This window comes from Varanus komodoensis, unplaced genomic scaffold (assembly GCF_004798865.1).
Source record: "Varanus komodoensis strain SLA01 unplaced genomic scaffold, ASM479886v1 scaffold35, whole genome shotgun sequence".
NCBI lineage: Eukaryota > Metazoa > Chordata > Lepidosauria > Squamata > Varanidae > Varanus > Varanus komodoensis.
In genome coordinates, this window is record NW_025335856.1 from 5405599 (window position 1) to 5433028 (window position 27430).

General features: G+C 46.4%; 1 protein-coding gene across 5 annotated transcripts in view; it reads left to right on the plus strand.

The window, feature by feature from the left end:
• GRAMD1B (GRAM domain containing 1B) overlaps positions 1–27430 on the plus strand; it is a 167484-nt gene that overhangs the window by 35747 nt on the left and 104307 nt on the right. For 4 of the 5 annotated variants that reach the window (XM_044439525.1, XM_044439527.1, XM_044439526.1 and 1 more), the window contains exon 2: positions 15083–15417. The exons of the other annotated variant lie outside the window; for it this stretch is intronic. In XM_044439525.1, coding sequence (XP_044295460.1) covers positions 15083–15417 — 335 coding nt within the window. The remainder of the gene's footprint in view (positions 1–15082; positions 15418–27430) is intronic. 5 annotated transcript variants of the gene reach the window in all.

Sequence of the window (27430 nt, forward strand, 5' to 3'; positions counted from 1 at the left end):
GTAAAGGAGTTCTCGCACTTGCCCCCACTCCCATCTGAAAGCCCATCTTCCCCTTCCAAAGCAGGCAGATGTTCATGCTTTGCTGAGAGCCTCGAAACAGTCAACTCCTCTTTACCGCTTGCTCCTCCACCTCCTCCTCAGTATCAGATGCATTTATCTGACCAACCTGTAAAGAGAGAGAGGTGAGCCCCTCTCTACAGTGGAGTGGCTTAAGGGGGTACAGGACCGATCGCATGACAAACGCGACTTGGTCCCCCACAGACAAGAAGGCTTGGGAGGGGGCTGAGGTGGACCCCTTGTGAGTTCCACCACTACCAATTACAGCCATGCCCAGTTTCCATGTTCCTCTTGTACCTCTGCTGTTGCCACTCTTCTCCATGCCCACAGAACAAAAGGCATGTTCATGTTTCCTTGCATGGGATGACCTTCACTAACATTTCAGCTGATGGAAATCGGGATGAGAACCCCTTTGCCAACCTGAACGGAAAGCCACAGGCCTTGCTTAGTTCCACGTGAGCTGGACTGATGGCATCTCTGACCCCTTTGCCAGGAGAGTCTGCTAACACCCACTTATGAACTCAGTCCCCTTTCAGGCAAAACTGCTCCAGTCTCAGAACATCCTGTACCAGCAGCTAAAAAGAATATGAATGGTCCCTTTTGTCCTGATTAAATCACACTGTGGAAGAACTGTCATCAAGATACCTAAAGATATATGTGGTGTGTTTGATTAACTCCCAAGATAAGAAGCTTAGAGCATAGGAAAAGATTCTATGCTCCCCTGGCTAGAGGTTAGTGCAGAAGGGCCAAAATAATGAAAAATAATATAACAATTCAAAATTTGTATTTTTGTTGCAAAGAAAAGAGCCCCTGTAAAGCCTTTTTGTTCATGCTCTCTAAGAATAAAAGGCACCTGCTTTCACACTGCCAAAACAACAAGGGTATTTCAACAAGTTGGCATATCATTGCTTAGGAAAAAAAGGGCAAGTGAGGGAAGCATCATAGAAATGTACAGAATTGTGCCTGGTGGGGAAAAGGAGAGGCAAAGATAAGCATCTCTCTCTCACTCTCTCTCTCTCTCTCACTCTCTCTCTCACACACACACACACACACACACATACACACCCCGCTAGAACCCAGGGTCAACTTATGGAGTGTTTAGAGAGAGATACAGGAAATGGTCATGGAAAAGAAATGAGCACCGGGTTGTTTGGGGTCCAGAAATCAGATGCTGGCATAGGAACTTTTGGTCCTATGCTGAACTGAATGGACTCTCAGCTCTTCAGTATATGAAAACAGTGAACTGCTTGTAATATCCCCATTACTACCTTTATTCTCATAGCAAATATCACTCCGTGGGCCTCCCATTACACATGACTGAAGGCTTTGTACCTGCATCTCTAGGGCATACGGATACTCAGCAATAGCCCTATCTTCTCCTGATTTGCAGCTTTTTATAGATCATTAGAGAGATTCCTCCTCGTCCTAGATAGGCAGTGTGGCATACTGGTTAGATTGTTGGACTAGGACTTGGGAAATCCGGGTTCTAGTCTGTACTTGGGTGTGAAGCTCACTGGGTGACTTTGAACCAGTCATGGGCTCTCAGTCTTCCCTACCCCACAAGGCTGTTGTGAAGATAAAATGGAAAGGACAAGGACCATATAAGCCACCTTGGATGTTTTGCGAAAGGAGAAAAGATGGGATAGTTATCAATTGTTCAGCATATTCCACCACATCCACAATAAAATGGCAGGCTGCCCATGACAGGTTCTTTTTAAGCATTCATCTGTTTACCTTCCTATACACCAGACAAGACACATCACCCCAGTGAAGCGTTTTACTCAGACATAAATCCCATGCTGAGTGACTTTTTCCCAAGTAAGCATGCATAGGATGTCAGCCTTAATTTCTGTTGGTTCTGTGGAGGGAAACGGGACTGGCAACAACATGTTAACAAGGCAAACGAGGGACAGATTTTCCAAGAGAGTTAACAAAAATAAAATACAATAAAACAGGGAGTGACCATGATAACTTCAGATAGTTGAAACATATAGAATTCCACCAAAAAGTGTGGTACCTTTAAAACATGATTTCCAAGACCAGTTGTGCTACTGTGTGTGTACCTGACACACGCCAACAAAATTTTCAGGAAGGAAGACCTTGCCTTTATAAAACAATGCAGGAAGGAACAAAGTGAGCAACCAGACCCATATTGCAAAATGCCAGTGCTCTGGTCCAGAAATGATGCTAGGAAATTGCCCCGAAGGCTTGGAGCCCCACAGCTTTCATTTGGAGCCCCAAATCTCTACAGGGGGTGGGGGGATCACCTGCTCTGCCATGATGCTGCCTGTGGGTGCTTGCTGAGATAAGGAACAGGGCCGCCAGGGCCTCTGCCGCATCGGATCCCGCTGCATTAGCTGGCTTTCCCCCACATGTTCTTCAGATCCTGCCGGCCAACATGAATTTCAGTGCCTCAGGCTTTTCTTCTGAAGTCAAATGCCTCCTCTCCAGGTCCATGAGCCCCTTTTCTTCAGTAGAAGTGTTCTTGGGGGATGCCTCATTTCAGGATGCAAACAAACACGCACTTCCCAGCCTACCGCTCATCCTGTCATACTTTGAAATAATAATTCAAAGACGAGGCTTCGCTTCTTGGGGAGTGGACCAGGGAGGCTCTCGGGAAAAGCTGCTGCTAACTTTCAGTGCTGCTCCCTTCTCGCACAACACAGGTGCACAACTATCTTGTGTGCAATGCCTGAGCCACTAGAGAGCAGTAGAAGGAAAGCCTGAGCGTTCTCTGCAGAAAACACAAGGAAAAGCACAACGTTTGGGTGTGTGAATCATGCAAAAATTAAGCAACTCAGTCAATATCCTGATTTTGCATCACTGCTCCCAACTGTTCTGTCTTATTGTATGCCATCCACATTTGTGATGTCATGTGAATATGTAATTCTATACATTGCCATGTGGATATTTACACTGAAGGGCAGCATAGGGCTTTTAAGCATTTTGGTAGTTTTACACTGGCCTGAATGGAAGGAGAAAGTCAAATAGCTTTGCCAGGCTGGTCTGAATCTCCTTTTCCTGTCTGCGAGAAACCCGGTCTCGATCCTTCTGCAGTCTAAGATTCCACCAACCTCTTGACTAGCTCACCCTTGCAGTCCTTGTGGCTAGAAATGTGCTTTTGTTTAATGAAAGCAAAGATTCTTAGGCTATTGTATCCTACCCATATTGGTGTTTTCAGCCTGCAGAAAGTGAGCTGCGAGCACCTCAGTATTCGTAAGACACCTCAGACAAACTTGAGATGACATTTGTCTGCTGTCGTTTTAGAGAGTGTGGGAAGCAAGAAGACTGATTCATTCAGCTCTAGGTTCTTTCTCTTAAAATAGGGGTATTCCTGGACAAGAGTGATACAGTGCAAGAGAATCATATGGCCAAGTTTCAGTGCAAGTATTCAAAGTTTTCCAGAGCCATACACAGGAACAGGGTCAGAGCTGAGATGCCAGCAAAATGAGTTCAGTTTAGTTTTGTGGTTTTAATTTGGAGATGTAATTTGGGGGTTAATCCCTACTGGAAAGGGCCAGCTGTTCATCTTCAATACATCGCAGGTTGTACCTGCTGCTTGTCTGGATTTAATACCTGACTTTCTGCTCCATTCTCAGTTCGCACAACAAATCGGACAAACCTCCATCCCAAGTCAGCCCATACAAAAGGATATTATTGGACAGTCCGTCTTCCCTAGCATAGCCCTATGGGAATATTTGACAAATATCTTTCTAGTACATCTGAAACAATGTTTGTAACTGATGTCGACTTTGTTGTTTACATTTTCAAAGCTCATTAATACTTAATGTTAGCCAAGGAAACTCTTGAATAATGCTCGAATAAAATCTCAGTTAACCCACATGTGAAAAATGATTGTCTGGCAGCACTTTAATATTTCTAAGTGGCAAAGAATTATGTCAGTCCTGTTTGGGGCCCACTTCTCTGATACCAACAAATGAAGAAGAGGGGGAAATAGTAGCAGGCAATTTTGCTTGGAAGAGTTAGGACTGACCCTGAAACATTAATTTAGAGGATAGATAAATCTGAGACAGCGCAGCACGGAGCTCGGTTGTGCAAGTTACTGTGTGCCCAACACCATGTTTATCCGTGATGTAAAGAATGCATGACCTTGTTTTGCCAAGGCTGGGCACCAACCTATTAATCAGTGGTCATTAATTGTGTTGGTTTTGCCTATGGAAACCAACTGGATTTGAGACAGAAAAGATTGCCATGTTCCTGTTAAATCACAGTGTGTCTGCAGAACTAGAACTTTGAAAAAGTCTGGCTAGCTGCTCCGCTGAATAGGAGAACTAATGGGAATCTGATGCATGTGTTTGTGTGTGGAGGGGGAGGGTGCTGACGGGGAGGGGGTGAGGAAATTAGGAGTTTTGCTGCAGAGGTGTCTTGGATGCTGCTGCGGAGCTGGTGAGAGGACTGGTGAGAGGAGTAAGGAGGACTGAGTGAGATACAAGCCCCACACAGTGAGACACAGAGTGCCAGATTGTCTGCCAAGTCTGAATCCATACAACATGATAACCTACACTGAAGTGTTGGGCATGGGCTGAATGTAGCTTGCTGTTGAACCATGGGTTGCCGTGTTGTCTGAACACGGCTGAGAAAACAAACCTTTATGGAAGAAACTGCAGTTCACAAACCAAGAACAAGCCATGGGTTTGCTTCATGGGCTGTTCATGGTTAACAAGCCACAGCTTGTTAGATTGGCTGGGTTCAGACTGCATGACAACCCATGGTTCAAGAACAACCCAAATTCAGTCTTCAACCTGTGCTTGACTGTTGAGTGTAGATTATCATGTTGCCTGAAATCAAAGAAAGAGAAGCTACACAGAACCCCAAAGATTAAAGATAACAATTGGAATTGCAATGAGAAGCCCCATGGGGCAACTCACCCAGTGGTGTCTTGTCATTACATGCAAACTAGCCACAGAGTGGCTTCCATTACTGAATTGATTTGGGAACACCCAGAGCAGACTGATACATTGAATACGGTTATATTTGTAATTTGTCATGCATATTGAGATGTGTTAGGTAATGGAAGCCAGAGAAGGAGAATCAATTAAATATGAAGCCCAAGTATCAGAGGGCCAGCAAAGTAAAATTCTACTGCATGTGTTTGTCTGGGTGTCACTGCGTATCTGTAAATAAGTAGGTCTCTGTGGGCACAAAAAACTGGGAGACTTTTCCCCCAAGTAGTTCCAACTGTTTCCCATGTTGCTCCCTTTTGAAAGAAGAATGCAAAGCAAAATTAAAGCCCCCTCCCTCCCCGGTGCTTATCTAATGTCAGAGATTTCTTCTATCATCCCTCTGCTGGTGTTGTGGGTACTAAAGTGATGTATTTAGGGAGCAATTTCTATATACATACCAGAAAATGAGTTTACTTATTGGAGATAGGAACTGTCTGTCTCCTTTCGTGGCTGTGTGACTCCTGGAAATTCAGAAGTTTAACATTTCTACTTATTAGCTTTGTGCAGAAGGGAAATGAGAACAATGACTCCCTTATGGACACTGTGCCAGTACTTCACACATAATTTGACACATTTCCCTTTACTGTAAGGAAAAGTCCTGGCATTTGGGATTTCAGTGAAAGGAAGATGTTTAAGACTGATGTGCAGCCCTGTTTGTGATCAGCATCTGTTACTCGACATGTTTTAGGTGCTCAAGAGAGGCAAGATTACTGGAAATGTTAAAGCTGTGCAAAAAAGGAAGCCAGATTTGGGGGACAAGGAAGGGGGAAAAGTAATGTTGTCAGAGAAATAGAAAATATGCAATAGTTTTATATCCAAACTACAAACACATTACTGATTTATCAACATAAAATGCATCATTTATAACTTAGCATTTGAAATTACACCATCTGGCATCTTTGAAATATATGGAACACTTATTACTCTGTTTATTCAGAACTTAAACCTACCCTGTTTGCTCTCAAATAAGTGATCATAGAATCATAGAAACATAGAATAGTAGAGTTGGATGGGGTCATGAAGGCCATCGTGTCCAACCCCCTGCTGTTGCAAGACATCGTGTTACACCATCCCACTCAGAGGGCTGTCCAGTTTCTTCCTGAATGTCTCCAGTGTGGGAGAGCCCACCACCTCTCCAGGCAGCTGGTTCCAGTCACATTGCTCTGACAGTGAGGAAGCTCTTCCTGATGTCCAGCCTGAATCTGGGTTGTCGCAACTTGAGCTGATTATTCTGTGTCCTACACTCGGGTATCAGCTAGAAGAGATCTTGACTTTCCTCTTTGTGATAGCCTTTGAGGTACTCATAGAAGGACATCTTCCCCCTCAGTCTTCTCTTCTCAAGGCTGAACATGCCCAGTTCTCTCAGTCTCTCCTCATAGAGCAGAATTTCCATACCCTGGATCATTTTTGTTGCCCTCCTCTGGTAATATGTAAGTGCTAGTGTAAGATGTAAGTGCCCTACGTGGAACCTATACATTCAGTGCTGTTCAGAAATAAGTGAATGGGACATACCCCCAGTTTAATATTTATCAGATTGCAGCCTTCGGAGGCAATCCTATGATCTCTCGACATTGGTGGTGGTGGGCATAGGATGACTTATATGCAGCTTAGTCCTCAGCTCCAAAGCCCTGTGACGTCTGCCTTGCTTCACTCACAGCCTGCTTGGAAAGAAGTGCACTGGTGGCCTGTACAAGGCTGGGACTTCGCAGGGGATAACTGAGGATGCCAGTGGGCAGGGAAGGGCGGTGGCCGAAGCCCCTGGTCTGCAGCGCATCCAGATGCAGCCCCAGTCTCTTTCCCTCCCACCTTGTGGCGCTTCCTCCAGCCAGACTGAAATGCAAGGCACACGGTGTGGGGTGAAAGGAGCCAGCTAGATGCAATTGCGCGCCAGAGACTGCTACTACTATAGTGTGCATCCCACGTTGCACGTGTGCAAGGATCCCTCCCTTCGTTTTGTATGAACAGAATGTGAGCCGTGTGCAGGATGCTACCTTCTAGCATCTCTGGGCTCAAGGAAAGGTCACGGAAGAAGGCAAGCAGCGATTCGCAAGCAAACAAAGGCCTTTTCAGCGCCTCTCATGGCAATGGCCTTGGCACGCTGCAGCTGCAGCACTGCAACTCGGCTTTGCCTGTTGCCTAGCGCACACAAAGGAATTATCATTCTCCACCACAATGCATTAAAATCATTGACATCAATATCTTTCTTCAGGCTTGTTATACAGCATTCCACTCATTCCAAAAGATAAGTTGTTTGGAAAGAGGGTTTTAAAGCCACGCTTCCCCCAAATTCCAATCATTCGATTATAAAAATTGAAGAAAAGGCTTCAAGGAAACAATGAATGATGTTTCACCTCAGTTTGCCCCTTTTCACCCCCAGGCTGCCATTTCTCATGCCATTCTCTATCCCACTTGGTAAAGAAAACCCACCAACAGGACTTTCAGTTATGGCAGGAATGTAAGGTCAGGTTGCCTTTGCAAAGGATGGAGAGGGGAGATTTTCTGAGCAAATGCTAATGCCCCCACTTAGATAAATTTCAGAGTATTTTTCTTTAAACCCAAATGAACAAAACAGTGAATATAAAACATTGCAGTTTTCTAACAAGGGAATCAAATCAATCTGCTACAATGGATGCATATATATTATTTATCCTCTGTATCATTTATGTATAACTAAATATCGAGATAATACTGCATCAACTTCAACAAAGGCAGAGCGAAAATCCATACAGTTGCGCATTCATAAAACATGCGTAAAAACCACCCATTCAGAAACTGAGAGTTTCATCAAGAATTTGCCATACAGCCCACAAATGGCAGCAGCAGACAATCGAAGCATAAGTATAGCAATTATTTCCTTTCCTATGACTCTTCACAGTGTCAAATGCATTCCACATAAATTTTCCCACTCTTTTTTTATTAGCAAAGGCATCTGTGCTTCTGGCATGCATATCTAAATATTTAAGTCCATTTAATTGCTAATGGCCACACAGTAACTTGGATCAATATTGGTGTTCCTGTGGAATACTGACAGGTCACCTGAGCCTTGGGGAGAGGGGAGCATGCAGCCCCTCCCGGCTTCCGCAACAGGGCCCCCGAGTCCCCTGATCCATTTGCCATGGCCGCAGCCCATCATTCTGCAAGCCACACTGATGCTGCTCTGTAGCAATTCAGTGGAGTGGAGGCACGCACCTTTGTGGGCTCTGGTTCAGGCCAGCAAACCCCGCGACCCATCTGCACACACTGGGAGCAGCAGATCTGCCAGTGTGAGTGAGAGTGTCATGCACAAGGGCCCAGGGGGAGGCTTGTGTGGCCTCAGCTTCAGGGCCGAGGACTGGCTGGGATGGGACAGGTTAAGTCCAGCATCAAACCGGAGTTAGTGGCAGCAGCTGCTGCACGGCCTCCTTCTACAGGTTGGCCACTTGGTTCCTCAGCAGCCCCCGCTGTTGCTTGAACTGAGCAGCAGTTAAAGAGGTGCCCAAATCTATAAAGTGCATAAGAGGAACTGCCAGGCAGGCCAACTGGGCACTGGTTCAGTCCACTGACCTCTCTTGCGTGCTGTACCTCCAGCTTACAACATGTGTGCACATGGTTTCTTTAGGACTGGGCTCTGCTGACCTGAGCTACCAGATCAGATAATTTCACCTGATAGGGGAAAACGTGCTGTTCAAAGACCTTTTGTACTTGCAAGCTGGTTCCCCTGTGATTAATTTTCCACACTCTGAGCTGTGACCCATGATGAAAGTACTGTGCAGGTATGGAGATCCACAGAGAACCTGAGAGATGGACCATGTCCTTTCCCTCCCCACACAGCTGGGAAATAGTAGACTGGTACAAAACTCCAGGAGGGAAGCATCACCTCTTAATAACAGGCAGCGCTGTGGAATAAATATAGCATTCGGTGCTGCCCAAGTTGTACATTAGTGCTCCATAAATGCAGGCTCCAAAGCACACCGGATATAAGCAGGAGTTATCACATGTACACCATCCCTTTTCTTCTTCCTCAGAGTGTGTTTCTGGGAGTGTCCCCAGCTTCTGTCTTGCAGCTGGTCATTTTTAATACAGAAGTGAAAGCAAAAGAGAGACATCAATAACATCACTGAGTGTTCTGGCCAACAGGGGAAGATTTTGCGTGCTGCTTTCACAGCGCAGCTCATCTCAACTCAGATGCGTTTTCTGCAGTCTATGGCCATTAAAAAAGTATTTAAGATATATTTATAAAAACATGCTGTAAACACCCTCCCCCTCCCCCTGAGGAAAGAGAGCTGCCTCATCCACACTGACAGAAACAAAACAAGCTAATAGAGTTACAATAATTGCCACAACCACAACAACAAACAAGGTAGCAACTTTTCTAGTAACTGCAGCAATGACGTTGGTTACTTAGTAAAACACATAAGACAGATTTTCTTTGCCAGGAAGTTCAGATAATTAAGGCACAATATTATTATCTTATAATATCCCATAAGAAACTGCGATGTAATAAAGCATGCATGATGGTCTCTAAATCCCCTGAACCAAGGGACAACCAAGTTGCGGTGAAGAATCCTTATTTAATCCCCTCCCTAACATGGCAGAGGGTAAAGCATTTCTACTTGGGGAGCATTTCCACAACTGAAGCTTAAAACACATTTCAACCTATTTCTCGGTATTGAGGTCTAATGCTGAAGTGTAAACAGAAGAGAACTCTGGCCAACAAAGGTAGATTTTACATATTTTACATAAATTGCACATTAATTAAAAGCCTGCAATTCTGTTTTGTGGAAAACGCACACTGGGAGAAGAGTTTATGCGAAGCCCATTTTCCCCATCTTTCTTTTTTGATTATGAAATGCTATTTTATTTGAAAATAAAGTTTCCCCAAATTAAGGGAAGAATGCATACTAATAAATCAAGATAACTAACAGAATAAAGGAAGCAACTAATTATAATGGTTCAGTCCTATCCTGTCAGTCCTCAATGCATGTAACTCTCCAGACATGGAGGCCATATAAAGAAGACCCCATGGAGGGAGAGGGACGGAAGCTGGAGTGCTGTAGGAAGCCTGGAATGCCCCTTTAGCCTTCCCCAAAGTTGATCTCTGACCTAAGAGATGCAGCTGGCTGTGCAGGGGAGGATGGGATAGGCTGTGCATTCAGAGTCCCCGGACCTCAGAGCTGCGATTCCATATAATCCCAGGCAATGTTGGCCAGTGAAAAGTTTGCCCCCTTTATCTCTAACCACTATGCCTATAGAATGTTTACATTCAAATGCCCTAAGTAGGAACCTGAAATCTAATAAAAGAATGGAAATACATTTTATACTTTATATAGCATATAAAAGGCGTGTGTGAGAGAGTGGATTGTTGTTTTGTGTGTATGTGTATTAATCAGAAAATAAATATAGAAAACTGTACTTGGTTGGAATTCAATCAAAATTCTGAAGGGCTTCAATACAGGAAATAATTGGAAATCACAGATCCAAGACAGCTTTCTTGAGGTTAGGATTCCTTGTTTGCTGCACTTGCTGAGTAACTGTATACATAGCTAGAGTCTCCCAGATTTTATCAACTCACTAGTCTTTAGTTGGTTGCTTTGGAGACTTCCTTCAGGGAAAAAAGCCCTGCTCTTGTTTTAATTGGATTGTAAATGTGAAACTTGCTCATTTGCACTATAAAAGCCCCTCTGCCTTGACAACCACAACCAGACAGTCACATAAATAGCAAGAGAGAACTCAAAAGACTGAAGCCCCATGTATGAAAATGACCACAATTCGGTTCCCGAACTCTTTGAGCCAGTATCAGGTTTTTGAGGGGATGTACGTAACGTCTTCTAAGCTCTTTTGAGGACTTGTTCATATGTCCCTCACAACTTGTTCATGTGCCTCTCACAATGTGTCTCTCACAACACATTCAGAGCACACCCCAGTGGGGACAACCTGTGCCTCAGGTACTGATGAGCAGAAAGTGGGTATGCATGGAGGGGCAGGCGAGCACCTCCCAGAAAAAGTGCAAACTATAGTGAGAATTTTGTGCCACCGTCAGATTATTTGTGCTCCATGCAGAGCTTGGAATGCTCATAGCCATCCCGAGACATCAGGGATGGGACGGTATATAAAAGTTCTAAATAAATAATACACACCCTCTAGCAGTAACAAACAGTTGGCATGAGCTGCAGTGTAGGTGTCACAGGCAAATATGTGCTCATTGTTCTCCCCTTCAAGTAGCAGGACGTGCAATTTTTCCTTTTAAGAAACAGTGTCTGCAATGAATGAGAACACTGAAATCTTTTGGTGCATTTGTGAAAGTCTTTTTATTCAGCATTCATGCTTAGCAAGAGCAAAATCAGTGCAGGCCTTCATGCCAGGCTGCTTCAGATAACCCTCTGTTTCAAGCACCCAAAAGAACCAACTGAGAAAAAATTCCAGTTTAGCGTTTGTGTTCTCACTCTGCCCAAACCATGGACATCTCAAACAGCTGCCCAGGAAAAGAGGTGTGGAAGGTTTCTTGCCAAAATTAAATAGTAACTGAACAGCTACACCAGCTTTCGTGAATTCTCCTCTCAAGTGTTTAGGACTGCGGTTCGGTGTTCGTTCCACCACTTCCTCCGCCATGGAATCAAAAAGTGCAGCTTAGCCATAGCACCATTGTCCCTTTAAAGCCTGAACCTTTGCATAAACATCATAAAGAGAGTAGCTTGTGGTCTTGATTAGAGGGAGGGTTGAGGAATTCAGAGTGCTTCTACGGGAGGGAATTTCTGAAGTATCCGGAGCTCCTATGGGGAGATTTGTTGAACTTCTTGGTCAGCCTCTCTACCGAAAAGCAAAAGGCCTTTTTGCATGAGTGAAGTTTTATGAACTTCATAAAACTTTATGAACTTCATAAAAGATTGTTAGATGATTCTTATAATTAATAAGATCCAATATTGTAAACTCTAGTTCCTTCAAATGAAAGTACAATTTCTCCTGCTGCTCTGTTGCTTCTTCTGCAAACCCAAACCAACAGCTAAGAGAATACTTTTGAGTTTGCCCTTACCACATATAGAAGGAAGAAAATACCAATCTTTCCCATAACAGCAGTCCTTTCTTTTCTGCAGAGTAAGAGCAACAACCTCTCTCAGTATTTTTCACACCTTATGGTTGAGAAGGTTGTTCTGTTTCTCTTGTTACACAACTCCTGGATTTCAAAGAGCATCAAACAGGTGTCCCATGTCCTCTATCCAAAATTAAAAAGTGACACAGAATGTTATGGCAAAGTAAACGTTGCCTAGTGATAGAAGTATGTGCTTGGAAAACTTGGCATACCAAGGAACTACTTGTGTTGCTTCTTGACTTAGAGTCAATGCAGGAAATGGGGGATTATTTCAGGTACTCCTCAGTTAATCCATTTATTCTTTGACTAAGTTTTACATTTATAGCCGGCCTTTCAGCCTCATAGAAGTCCTGATGTTGTATTGTAGTTAAAATAATACAACTACAGCTCACCCACAAATCATCACATTATAAATTGATTGCATAATTTATCATTGCTTATTTATTTAAGAAGATTTGCATCCTGTTCCTCAACCAAAATGGCTCCAGGGGTAGTATAGATATAATCTGTAAACAAAGACAGCCCTGTCTGCTAGTTTACAATCTAAAATGATTCAGTATATAAGAAAAAGGGAATGGGAAATGAAGAGGGGAGAAATTAATCCACTTTGCCACGGAGCTGGTGGAATGGCTTTTCTGCTCTCCTCTTCCTCTCCTGGAATGGCTGCAGTTCAGCATACAACGTGCCACACAATAGTCTTGTTACACATCTGCCCAATGATTGCAGCAAATCTTCAGTTGCAGTACCTTATATCCTATGTTTAAAGGAATGTCTCCATCCCATCCCATCCCATCCCATCCCACCTATTTAATGCTTGTGTTTCCCAACTGGGGTCCTAGAAACTGCCATGATGAGGAGTGCCTCAATTCCTAACAAAGTTTCAGAGTATCCTCACAAAACCAGAAGTTCCGTCTCACACACCTGAAACTCACAAGTGGTGCCCTACCCATTCCGCGTGGCTATTCCTTAGCAAGTTAGGTCTTTCAAGGATCTGTGTGGGTGTCCCAGACCCAAACTGTGTTTGTGCCACAAATGTACACCATTACTTCGTAACTTTCAGGCTGTGTCTTCCCCTTCCCTTCCCTGCCACTATTATAAGGCTCTCTCCACGGTTTCCTCCCACCTTGCACTCCAGGGGCCCTTCCTACAAGTTCCTGCTTCCACAGACATACACCGCTGATGGTTATGATGCATTTTCCATACTGTGATCATAGCAAGCCACGCAGATGCCTGCTGACTGCAGAGACGCAATTAGGCAAGGGAGGAACACCAGCAAGGAGTAAGAACGTGTCAGCTGCTAGACAGATGGTGTCAGGCAGCCATAAACAAGGGCTGACCGCATTAAAACAACCCACTAATGAATCCTCACAGAGGAGGAAATAATTAGCGTAGCTGAGTTTGCGAGGCACCGAACGGGATCTGTTTCATCTTAACTGCACCCATGCTTCCCTTCGTCTGAGCCCCAGCCATGGAGGTCGTTTGAGAATTTGATGTTTATCCCTGGATGAACCTGCCTAGGATTGATTGACGGGGCAAAGTGCTCATCTGGTAGGAGTTCCATCGCTGGTGCAAGCAACCTAAGCCGCAGCCTTCACACAGGCGATTGTGCGGGTGCTGTTGTCGCTGCTGTCTTGTGTCGTTCAACCGAGTTGCATTCCTTCTCTCACTTGAAGGTGGCCTGCAGTTGCAAGGGGATCGCTCCGCCCGCATGCCGTACTCTCAGCTTCCACCTTGGCTTCTCCCGCTGCTCTCCTCTATGTGCTAGCTGTCTTTGCTTGGCTTTTGCTGGCCTTCCCTGCAGGTGACCCCCTCCCCTCCAAACTGCCATTTTGGAAGCAGCCCCCGCCCTGAAATCTCCCCTCTTGCCGTCTTTTGCTGTGCAAACTGCATCTCCCCGGCCAGGCAGATTTCCCCAGGCCACCCAAACGCCGCCTGCTCGGTTCCAGTCTCTCAGATGTTTCCCCACGCCGGGAGGAGCCTTCCGACTCGGCGCACTTGACAGCGGGGGGCGTGGGGTTGGGGGGTGCCCGGCCCTCTCCCGCCGCTCGCAAACTCCCTGGGAGGGCGCGCCAGGCGCGCAGGGGTCCGGACTTCACGTGCGTCCGCGCAGTCCGGTGGCACGTGCCGACTCCGGCATGCCGTGGCCGTCTCCGGGCGGGGAGCTCCCGCGAGACCCCCCCGGGCCGCCGGCTTGCCCCTTCTCCCTCCCTCCCTCGGGGACGCACGCGGGCGAGCGCGCCTGCCGCCGCCCAGACGGGGTCCTCCGCCCCCCCCCCGCCGCACGGTGTGCCGCCCCCCGCCGGAAGGCTGAGGCGGAGGGGAGCCCAGCCCAGCCCAGCGCTCGTGCCGCGCCCCCACGCCCCCCCGCACCCGCCGGCTGGGGCGGCAGCGCTTTCGGCGGCAGAGAGAGACCTCGTCCCGGGCGTCCGGGCTGAGCCAGGCAGGTGCCGCCGCCAGCGCCTCAGCCCCGGGGGCGGCGGGGATCCCCTCCCCCCTCGCGGGGCTCTGCCTCCCCCCGCGCCCGCCCCCCCCCCCCCCTCTCCCCCCGCGACCGCCCCGCGCCTCCTCGCCGCTCGCCGCTCCGCGGGGCGCGCAGGCGAGAGCGGCTTCTCCGGCAGCGCCGTCCCGCGGCGAGCCGCCCGTCCCCGCGCGCGGAAGGCGCGACCCCGGCTGAGCCGAGGGCAGGCAGGGCAGCCCCGGCGCCGAGCCGAGCGGGGATGCTGCGCCCAAGGGGGCCGGCCGCGCCGGCGGGGGAAAGTCGCTCCTGAAGTTTGCCGGGCGGGCGCGCTCGGCACGTGAGACCTCGGGAGAAACCCGAGATTTCCTCCTGGCGAGGGCGGCAGGGTGCCAGGCTGGGCAAGGAGGCATCCGGGCGGATCTTGGCTCTCCGGGGAGGTTCGCCCTGAGGTCGGGCCGGGGCCAGGTGGGGTGCGGGGCAGGAGGGGAGCGCCTTGAGCAAATGAGGGTGACACCGGACCTGCCGCCCGCTGCCGAGATGACGGAGAGCCGCCAGCCGCCGGCGCTGCAGGTCCCCGCGCAGCAGGTGGCGGAGGAGCGCGGCCACGCGTGGTCCAGCTCGTCCACTCCTACCCTGCGCCGGAGGCGGTTCAGGATGAGGCGCGCCAGGAACGTCCACGAGCAGAGCCTGGAGACTGCCGCCTCCTCCAGCAAGGAGTACCTCCAGCTGCCCTCCATTGAGATCACCCCCTCCAGCGACGAGGATGCGCCCTGGTCCAACTGCTCCACGCCCAGCGCCTCTCCGCGGCGCAAGCGCTTCCTGCTGCGCAAGTGGCTGAATGTCCGGGAGAAGAAGGAGTGCAGTGACAGCAGGTAGGTCCGCCGCCGGCCGGCTTCCTTCCCAGCTGCCTGCCAGCCGTGCCGAACCCTTCATGGCCCGGATGGAGGGCCCTGCAGTTACTTGTGTCTCCCATCTACTGATTAAACCCAGGTAAAGAGGGAGGCCAGTTTGGTGCCCTTGTGGCTCTCTTTTCCTAGTCCTGTCTGGAGGAGCAGCAGGCATCTGGGCTGGAGAACTCTATTTTCCAAAGAAGCAGAGGCGCCATTTGCAGGGCAAGGGTTAGCTGTGCAGGTGGTTGTTGTGATGTGCCTTCAAGTCGTCTCTGATTCATGGCGACCCTCTGAATGAAAATCCTCCGGGATGGCCTGTCCTTGACATCCCTGTTTAGCCTCCTGAATTCAAGGCTGCAGCTTCCTTTATGGAGTCAATCCACCTCTTGTTTGGTCTTCTGTTTCTACCACTGCCTTCAACTTTCCCTAGCAAGAGTTATCTGTAGTATTTTCAAAACACGGCTCATGACAAGCTTGATCCCACCATGATATTGTTTCCTCTAAGTGTGATATGAACATGTGTGTGCACACCATTCAGATGTTGAAAACAAAGAAACGGACAAGAGGAATTAGCTGGTTGCAGGGTGCACTGGTAAGCAGCAGGACCAGAATGTTCTAGCCACACAAATATTCGGGTAACCGGTGGAAGCATGCTAAAGTGGTAGTACACAGAGGCCTCCATTCTTTCTGTTGGACTGGGCATCTCTAACGAAAGCATGTGATTGTCAGAGAAACCTGAGAGCCATTGGAAGACATCTTTGGCTTGCCTGCTCATGATCCCTTTTTATTTTTCAAAAGATGGAGAGTGAAACTTAGCAGTGGTTGGTATGGGTATTAAGTGGAATTTGATGATCAAACAGTTCAGGTCTCAAGTTTTCTGGAAAGTAAGTCCTATTCACTGAAATCAGATTTACTTCTGAGTGCTTAGGATTCCAGCCTTGGAAAGATGGCTTTTCTAAAGAGCAAGTGGAGCTCTCTACTGAATAAGGATTAGTAGATGATTAGCTTAGCTTCCTTTAATCACTTTATTACTAAATTAACATTAAAGTGCCACAATAGCTAAACCTAGGAAATATTCCTGAAGAAGTTAAGTGAAAAAAACATGCACTTTCTTAAAATCAAAGTCCAGATCAAATCCCACAATTAAACAGTTGATCAAGTTCATCACTTCGTACTGTTCTTTGGCCTCTGTCCCCTGCCTGATGCAGAAGTTGGAGGCCAACCTTGGAAACCTGTTCTGAGGGCAGAGCTGGGAGCTCAGAGTGTCCTTCCATGCAAAGAACTATGCTGGCGGCAGCTCCGAGCTTGGAAGACTGACCTTGGAAGGTTCCAAGAAGCCGCCTTGGATAAGGCTGTTAAATTATTTTCTCTCTTCCCCACTGCACACACAGACACCACACAGTACACTTGATCTGCATCCTCTTCCTTTCTGTCACCTTTCTTCCATGGCTCACAGCTTTTCACAATAATGAACTGGCGGTTCTCGTCTACTCGTGGGTCTTCAGCGGGATATAAGGATGCCAAACGATGATCTAGGTGTGAGGCATGTTCAGTGCATGGCAAAGGAGCAAAGCAGTAATCCAGGAGTGCAGTAATAAGAGCAGTAAGTTGGAGTGTGTAATAAAAGCCCAAATGGTTGCCAAGTGGCACGCAATAATTAGTGAAGTGTGAATGCCTAGTTTTAGTTAGAAGGCTGTGCGCAAAAATGTATATAATAAGGCACAAGAATCAGGCCCAAAGTCCAGCCATGTTTTTCCAGAAGAAACTTTTCTGGGAAGCCCACAGGTGTGGAGTGAAGGTGGTATGTTTGCTTGCACCTGGCATTTCATCCTCAGAGGAACAGCATGGCCCCTGCACAACCAGAGCTCTGTGAGAGTTGTGCGGAGTTGTGCTAATAGTTTCTCACTGGTTAATAAGTGTCCAAGTCATACTCCACCGTTGTGTCCAACAACTGCATTTTTGAAAGGTTGTTTGGAAAAATGCTGAGCGTATTAGCATACCAAAGCCACCGTACCAAATTGGCTCTTTGTGTATTTCAGATTCCAAATCTCTCTTGCTCTAGTAATGGACTTTCAGCAGGACATTCCTTGCCTCCCAAGCAACTGTATGTTCCACTGTGACTGCTGCCTTAAGAAATATTGAAAGGATAACAGGGTTTCTGAGGCTCAGAGATGAAGGAAAAGGACCCAGGGGCAGCCAGTCATGGTGTGTTATCTCTGTAGAGATCAGAAACTTGCCTGAGCAAACTTGAGCAAAAATTGTATGTATGGGGCATTAAGTTAAAGAAATCTTGATCAACCAATCAGATTACTGTTGACTGATTGGTTAAGTCTTCACAAACTTTGCATACGAGTAAAAAGCTTTCAAAAGGTGGGGTGGTGTCTTTGACCTTAGCTGATGCATTCATGTGGTACATCAGGTCCTGTCTTAGAAGAGGCATTCCCTCAGGTGAGAGAAGGGGGAATTCCTTTGCAAAAGATGCCCAGCTCCATGGTTTTGTAAAACTACTGACACTAAAAATGGTTTAAAATGTATTGAAAAAGTGCTACCTGATTGCTTGGGGGAAAGTTTTCGGTTGATCAAAACCCTCTGAAATGTATTGCTCTCACCGGCCAAATGCTGAAACTCGGCCCTTGTGTTCCTGGCAGGCCATGGGCTGTTGGAGGGCTCTGGGGTGGCTTATTATCCATGGCAACAAGCCACCCCTGCTGGGTTCACACAGCACGGCAAGCTGTGCTGCTCAGAGCAAGCTTGCAAATCCCCCCAGCCGGACACACCTTGCTCCGCCCTCCTCGATCATGCAAAGCGTCTGGTTGGCAATGCCTGACTTTGCTCTAGCCTTACCAGAGGAGACACTGGGAGGGATGGTTCAGTGCCACACAGCTTGGGGCAAAAAGCACACGGTGTCTCCTGTGCTTTTTGCCCCAAACCACCAGAGCCCTTTCAGACAGAGATGGGAGGAACCATGGAGCCTTGGACTGCTTCTTTAACCTCATGGTTGAAGGCAATACATGAGGAATTAACAGGGGAGAGACTAGTCCTGTAACTTTTGCAGCTCACGCTTCATTGTAATCCACTTAGCGAGCCCTTGGGCCAATATAGCGGAATATAAATCTAATAATAAACAAACAAATAAATAAAGCGTCCTCCCTAAGACTTCCTCAGCCATTTCTGTGAGACACTGGCTACCCCCTTGGAGGTGTCCGTCACGTAGGGACAGAAAAACTGAGACAAAATAACAGCATGTTTTGTTTGCGTAATGTCAGGCCCTCTAGTTAAAGGACAGTAGGGCTAATATCCATGTGATGAAGAACGCAGCACTGTGGCAGTGCCTCTCCGTCTCTGTTATTGGCTCTTGTTTGTCTGCCATATTCTGTTCTGATGTCAGAATAGCATCTTTTCAGTACTTTCTGGACAGGCACTGGTACACAGCAGCAGGAAACTGGTCAAGTCTTTTCCCCCACCCAAACTTTTTCACCAAACTAACCTTTCGAGACAAGACATCGCAAAACCCGGTTTCTGTCAACAGGGGCTGGGAGCAGCCCAGACAGAGGTGAGATCAGCGGAAAAGGTGGAGGTGAGGCGAAGGTGAGAGTTCTTTTTTCCCCAAGAAGTTGTCTAGGTAACCTTTTTTAAATCTTTTAAATCTACTCGATCTCTCACCTGGAAGAGCAGAACAATTCCCCTTGTGAACAAGAAGCTTTCATAGGAAAACTGTTTGATCCAATCCAGGCTTCCTTGTCTCCCCTCTGCTTTGGCTAGACTTTCTGCCCAATAGTCTTCTGCTCCCCCATTCAGGTCATGGTGAAAAACCAGTTTTACAGAAGGAAAGGAGCAATGTTCTCTTGCTTTCTCTTTGAGAAAAGCAACTGATTTGGAGCTCATTAAAGGTGCATTTGAACCCTGTATTTTCTGACAGAGCCATGGGATCTACAAGGATGTTATCTTCTGTTGGCAAATGTAAAGAACTGTCACCTTGTTAGAATGCAGAGCAAGAACCAGGTGATTTAGAACAGGCATGGAGCAGTCTTGTGAATGACTGACGGAGAAACGTCTTCAAGCACTCAAGAGAATCCAAAATGTTTCAGAGGAATCTTCTGTACCTTTACATCTTGTGTCAAATGCCTAGCTTCGCAGCTCATTGTGGCATGGTGGTAGTTAGGGTGTGTCAAGAGGGTGCAGTGAAGCAGCTAAATCAGCAGATGTAGGTCATGGCCTTTTTTTAGTCATCAGCATGACAAGAAAGTGAGGGGAACAACAACTCTGTCTCCGGTTTGGGAAGAGGAGGAGGGAAGGAAATGTGGTTCTCTGATACCTTTCAACTTTGCAGAAAGCAAGCTCCAAAGTTTCTTTCCGTCCCATGTAGTACCCCCCACACCAAGACATCTGTGGGAGCTGATGTCTAAAAGTGGAGGATGGGGAGCAGCTTTCCCGCTCTTCCGTTCTAGCTCTGGCAGCTTTTATTTATTATTTATTTATTTAGGAGACTTCTATGCCGCCCCATTTGCCGAAGCCTCGGGGTGGCTCACAACCTTTTCTGTTGGAAGTTCTCTCCTCTTGTGCAAGCCAACCCTTCCCCGTACAAATATCAAAGCAGACGTTTGAGTGAGGTTTACAGGGAAGTTATAGGATGAACACATCTGTGAAGACTTGGATTGTTGTAGATCTTTAAACTGCAGTTAATTCTGTTTTGCATGGATGTTTTACTGAGGCAAATAAATTAAGCATAATACGCACATTTGGCATTTAGTGAAAGGAAGTATTTGAGACTCAGGTGTGGAGGGAGGATAGATTAACCTGACGGCCCTCTCACCTGATTGGGTTGGAGCATGTTGTTTGACATGGTCTGAGATTTTGGTTTCTGTTGGTTTTATTCTAAACACTGGAAGGTCACAAGGCAAATCGATTACAGGTACCATCTTATGCATGCTTTGACAGAAAAAAAGCTTCCAACTCCCAGCATGCCCCAGCTAGCTAGGGGAGACTTCTGTCTAGAGACTTCTGTCTAGACATAGCATCCTGAATTAATTCAAAGCAAGTTAGTAAGTTGCACACTTCATTTAATAACCAGCATGAAATTCTTGCCAGCAGTTATCACATGATGCGCCAGTGTGGAGCATTGGGCGCAACAAGGCCTTCGTGCACAGGGACATGTTCCATCTGAAGGCTGCAGCCACAACTTCATTGCCTGAGCTACCCTGATGGATTGTTGTCACTTCTCAGATAGCACAGTTTTTCCCAATGTGGCACCCTGCAGATGTTTGGGAAAACAACTCCCCCCATTTTTGGCCATACTCTCGGAGGTGTGCAGTGAGAAATAATCTCAGAAGAGAAAAAAGGCTATTGTGCCTATTGCCCATGCAGATAGTATCTGTCACTTAAGAACGGAACATGCTAAGAAATATTTGATTTGATATGTGATTACAGAAAGGTTATTCTGCTAGAAACCATCCACGATGAACACAGACCATCAGCCCTTTGTGTGGGACAGCTGACCTGGTGGATCATTCAGCCTGTTTTTGCTGCCCAGGGCTCCAGCTCTGGGCATCTGTTGACCAGCAGCTTGGCCACCATTCAGAGCTGGTCATCGGTTCAAGGTTTGGCAGGTCATGAATTGCACGAGCCTGAGCCGTTCTCCGAAGGAATGTTGCAGCTGTCTCCCGTTTCACTGTTATGGAAGGCTATGCTTGGGTGGCAACCTCACAATCCTACTTAGGATGGTCAATATTTCTCTCTGGCACTGCTTTTGAGCCTTTAACAGCTGACTGTCGAGTCAAAATTCAGAAGGCGAATCTACCCAGGACGAGGGCATACAGGTGCAAGAATCAAAAAAAGGAAAGGAAAGTTGCGTCCTGTCGAATTGGCTCTGACTTATGGCTGCCCTAGGAATGAATGCCCCTCCAAAATGCCTTGTCCTTGACAGCCCCTGCTCAGTGCTTGTAAACAGACAAAAGTTACTGGCAGGTTGCTGACCGCCAGCTAGCAATGCTCCTTACAGTGACAGCTGCACAATTAATGGCTTCTTGTTGCCTAAAGTGGGCTTTTTCACCCTTGAAGGCAAGTCCTTCCGACCATGGGCAAGTAGTCATTCTCTAGTGTTTCCATGTGTGTTTTACAATGCATGTGTGCTGTGCCCCCTCCCCACACACACACATTTTCACACATTGCTTAGGATGCACTGTGCGTCTCAAGAAAAGTGTAGCCTGCAGCATTGGTCCATTAGGAAATAATTCCAAAAGCATGATATGGGAATCCAACTGGGTGGCACTGTAATTCTGGTCCTATTTTGTTGAGAATTCTCTGAAGGTGGTCCTGGGAACTTTTGCTCAGCCCCTGTAGAATCCTGCAAGGCTCTCGTTTGTCTGTAGGTGTTTTAATGCCTTCATCTGGTAGGCAACTTCAGAAAGTCCCAAGGGTATTTTCACCCCCAGAACACTTCTGCAAGCCCCTGAGGGTGATCATACTAGAAAATAATATGCTGTCAGTAGTGGCTAAAAGCGTAAAAGCATTTTCTTTTTGCACGCTGTAGCCATTATGGGTGGCATGAAAGGTAAATAAGAAAGTGTAGTCCTGGGCCACCTCTGGCTCATCCCGATCTATAGATAATCTGGAGTTTTAGGGTTTAGTTTAATCAGTATGCAGAGGTTACCCAGCTTATCTCTCTTTTCTGAGTGATGCCAAGGAAGCTCTGGAAGACTCGAACTGCTGCCTGGGTGCAGCAAGGGACTGGATGTTGGTTAATAAATGACATGTCAATTAGCAATGAAAGGTTCTCTTGGAGACTAGACAGGACGTCCTGGGGTCAGAAGTACAAGCTGCTTTGGACGGTGTTGCACACCCTCTGAAAGACCAGAGATCCCACTTAGGAATCCTTGATGGACCGGCCGGCCAGGGGTGCCATTGGGCATCTTCAACATGTGTGTCAGCTGCATCCCTTCCTAGGAAAGGTGGATTAACCCCCAACAATTGATGTTTCAGTCCCTTTGTTCCTAGATTACTGTAGCACCAAGTGAGGTTGGTAGGGAGTCAGGACAGAGGATTCTCCATAGCAGAATTCCAGTGGTAGAATATCATGGATGTAGACTGGTTCCCTCAATATTGGCTGGTAAAAACTGCACTGGACTCTTTTAGTGTCTGGGTCTGCAGATGGAGCAGAGAGTACAAAGCAAACTGTTAAACCAGAGAAGGTCTGGGGGAAAAGTGAAGGCTTATATACTTGCCCCTCTTCCTCCTCCTCCTCAGGAATAAACTCCCCCTTCCAGGCAGATTCTTCCCAACAAATCCTGCTTCTTCTGGCATCCAGATCGGTGCTCCAACAGTGACCAACCGTTTGGTCACTGCTGGTGCTCTGGAAATGCACAAGATGAGGGACAACTGTCAGGAACTGCAATAGGGCTTGGGTGGAGTTTGGGACCCAAGGAAAGGCCTCTCCACAACAGGAATCCTGCAACAGGACTCTGTCTTCCATGGGAATGGGGTTTGCTGAGCAACCCAAATCCTCCGCCTCCAACACCCTTCTGTCAGCCCAGAATATGACACCTGCCAATAGTGATAATGGTGTTCTTTGATTTTGTCGGGCTCCCCTGCTTTATTGCACTGTCTTTATTAGTTTTGTTTTGGTATTTCAAAAATGCATTTTACTGTTTTTTATGGTTTTGTTGTAAATAAGTTTCAGTGATGGAGCCATTCGTTACTGTATACTTAAAAATATTAGAACCAACCCAAATGTCACAAAATCATGAGCAAGGTTCCAGTGTAATGTGTGTTTATTGCTTCACTCCACAAAATAGCTGAAGATACCCTACCAGTTTTTACTATCAGGTAAAATTTTATTAGAGCTGGGTATGGCCAAATTCTTCAAAGCAAACCCAGATCAGAGGTCGAGCTAGGACATGAGATTGCATTTCCAGCAATCAGGGCTATAAAAGCATTGTGCCGCCCATTACATCCCATAAATGCCTATCAAAACCTGGGGACAAATGTAGCTGAGGAAGATGTTCTCATTTAATCTAATTCCAGTTGGCACCAGGGCCTGCATTGTGAGACATTTAAGGCAGATCCTTGGCCTTGCTTCTCAGGTTACGAAATTTAATTGGCCACTCCAAGAAGAAGCAATGCTGCTCTCCAAAATTAAGGTGACAACATTAATTCAAAGTTCATTACGTCCTGCTTATTAGACACTCCAGTGCCATCTTCTGACAGCTTTTTAGATTGCACCAAAGCAGCGAATGCTTATATCGTGCCTTCTTTTCAGGGTGCCCCAAATGGCACACACAGCCTCTCCTTTTATGCACACCCTGTGATATATGTTAGTCAGAGAGAGGGTGAATGGCCCAAAGTTACCCGATTCAGTCTAATGACTGAATGGGAATTTGGAGTAAACTGCAAGTCGCCAGAAGTGGCAATTTTACTAAATGTCGCAGGTGCTGAAGTTGTTTCGTTATGCAACAGCTTTCGGGCACCATCCAATGCACGATCAGGCAACTGTCACCATTCTCCAGCCAGCTATACTGTGAGACTTTCCTTGATCTAAACATGCACCACGTTGTGTCCTTCATCTGGAGGAACTGCAGCTTTGTGTCCTGATATTTGTGCATGCATCTTTTATTCTGAACTGGTCTAAGGGACCGGAACAAAGAGAGAAATTTTAACATTACCCTCCTTTATCTCTACCTCACTTCACAACCCATCTGTATCTTCCTGACAGTTGTGAAGGGTTTGTTTGGTTGGGTGCTACACAAAGCCCCTGGCAACCTGGTTATTAGGAATTCTCTACATGAGGCATTTATTGTTAGCTCACAGTCCTTCAGTCATAGTAGCTTGCAGGGATTTCCACAATGTTGTCAACCTCCAGGGCCTCTCTCCGGTTTTCCAATCATTTTCATAGCTGCTTTTCTTTAGAGTGAAGAAAGTCTAGTCTGTTTCTCGATGCTGCCGTTGTTCTCTACAAAAGCTACTGTGTTTTTACAATTCCACTCTCCACTCCAGCACCATCTTGTGTGGTGCAATGGAACATATAGCAACATATAGAAAGGGAAGGGAAATGTAAAAAAAACTGTAATCCTCCAGCAAACAAAACAGAAGAACCAGCCTCAGTAAAGTGTTGGACTGGATGCCTTGTGTAGACGAACTGCTGCTTCTGTCTGGTGTGTTTTGTAAAATCAAGTTGCACACATGCTGACTACAAGCATCTTCTGAATGTGACTCTCCCTTTTCGCTTGAAATCGGCAAAAGCCCGTCTGTAAGGAGCTGCTTGAAATATTCTAAGTAGTGATGCAAATCCGGATCTGCCCAGAATCCAGCTCTTTTGCGCTTTTTGGACTTCGTTCCTGCACTCTGCCATGGCCTAGGAAGCAAGCCAAGCTGAGATCAAGTCCATAAATGCTGAGGAATGCTAACTGGCCCCTTCCTTCCACTAAATTGATGGGTATGCGAAGCCCACAAGTCACACATGTGGAAACAGCTCTGCTTGCACAATGGGTACATGTGTGGCCTGCGCACAACCTAGCCCTGCTAGTTATACTTGCACATCTGTAGTGCAATCTGCAGTGGTTGGACACCCATGTGAATGCTCAGAATAACATGGGCTTAGGACAAGGAGAAAGCGGCCTGGAGTCTGGGCAGCTGAGCTGAGCAAATCCAATGGATTTCCACCCCAAAGCAGATGTCTCACACATTATTAATGTCAATTTGTTTGTGGCAGGGTTGGCTTCTGGCAGCTGGGGCTAGCCATTTATATGTACTTCCTGATGGTCAGGGCCCCTAGGGCATGGAATGGGCTTCCACAGGAGGCAGTTGAAGCCCCATCAATGAGGGTGTTCAAGGACAGGCTGGACATGCACAGGGTAGGCATGTCATGCATGGACCCGGCGGTCAGACTAGATGGCCCGGGAGGCCCCTTCTGACTCACTCTGTTTCTATGTTTCTATGTGCATGATCTCTTCTACCAGCAATGTATATTTTCTTATGTTGTGTTCCTGGTCATGAGGATGGGGCAATCTTGATATCCAAATCCACAAATCAAAATTTGAATACACCATGTCTTAGGAGAGATGGACAGGGGTCTGCTAGGAGCAACTGACATCAAATGTACATATAATCTTTCTCCCCCCACCCCAAATAACACATTGAAGTCTGTCAGCACTAAGGAAGAAAAAGTAATTTCATAGTAAATTTCACACAATAACATTAACCTCAGATTTATGGGCACAAAAACTCTTCTGGGATATGAGTACAATTTTTCATCTCATGTGAATAACATTTTGTGTGCCCATAATTGAATTCCAGTACAAAAATTGCACTCTCTGTTGCTTAACAGTAATCACCATCTGTTCTTTTTGTTGTCTTCCCCCTCAAAGAGGGGATTGGAATGCAAAAGAAGTAAGTCATCCAAGTGTGACTGGATTTCTATATTCCAAGGCAGGGAAGCAATCCTGCTGTGGAATCGTTGCTTCTTAAAGTATGCAAACATTAACACAACCTATTTTGCTTTAAAGAATCTGCATCCATTTTGTTTTATATTGGCCTTCTATTGCCAACAGAGCATACTCGGCCAAGCACTTTAACATTAGAGAGAAGATATTCTCCTTCACAGACATCTTTTATTTTCATAAGGCTTTATGAGCTACTGCTCCAAAATTTCAAGGAGGAATGTTGGGTAGCTAAGCTCTGAGGGTAAGTTCTTTAATGAGCTTCTGCTCTTCGTGCTTCAGTAGCAATATTTTGCCCAGAACTAGGCAGTTGTCTAGTTTCGACTGCTTATGCCTGTCCCAACAACACCCAATGATGAGAAAGGGGGAGAGCTTAAATTTGTTTTCCCTAGATCCCAGTTGAACTAAATCTCTGAACATCAACTAGTTTTCCTGACCTGTCACTGTGAAAGGATCAGAGCTGATGAACACACTTCCTGGATTCACACAACACAATGACTCACATTCAAGGACTGAGGATGGGTTGTGGCTGCAAGTGTGGATTATTGTGTTTTCAGAACCCAGCTGTACTAACATGCCATGGCTTGTTAGCCATGAACAACCCATGGAAAGAATCCATGGTTTGTTGTTGGGTTATGAATTGTGTTATTAATAGTGGTTTGTTATCTTGGCTGGGTTTGGACAACTTGATAACGTATGGTTCAATGAGAACTTGCACTCAGCCTTTAAGAGTGCCTAAACATAGTCACTGAAACACGACATAAAAGCTAGGAAGTCTGTTGTTGGTCAAGCACACTCCTAGTCCTAACTGGAAGCTCTGGTAGCCACTGCAATGACCCCCACCAGTCCAAAGTCTGATAATATTCACTGCCCCCGAAGGAAGTTCCAGTATGAAGTTCTAGCAGCTAACTAAACTGGGGAGCTTCATGAAGAGTCGACCCTTCCTTGTTTCTTGGTGGCTTGTGACAGTGATGGTAACTTACTATGCGACCAATAATGTAATTGTGTGTATGTGTGAGTGTAGGTAAGTGCGTAAATTGTATAGGTAGGAAAACTGAATTTTCCAGGTGTTACTTCAGTCTTTGTTGCACTGAGGATAATTTTAAATATTGTCTGGGAATAGCTTTCAGAGAGAGCTTAAATTATGCCAGAAGTGTCCGTCTCCTCTGCGGGGCATACATACAGTGTAAATGCCAGATCCTGTCAGTAACTTTCACCCCATGAGTGACCTTTGTTATATGCATGGTCCTGGACAGCCATCAACTCAAGAGAAAGGCAAAGCTGAAAAAGAAATGCCATTTGGAAGGTTTAATAGTTACTTGAGCAGGTTAATTTTTTCTTACACTTTTTGCAACTTGTGACTCTCTTAAAGTGCTGTGCAGAACTTGGGCTGTAGTCTGCTTGTGGCCACAGGAGATAAGTGGGTCCATTTGTCACTAAAGAGGGCTTGAAATGATAAGAAATTGCTCAGAGTCTACTCCAGTGCTCCACTGACCAAAACAGGAGGGTCTTGCATGTCACTGATTCCACTGTTTTGAAGGAAGGAGGTAAGAACCCTGTAGATC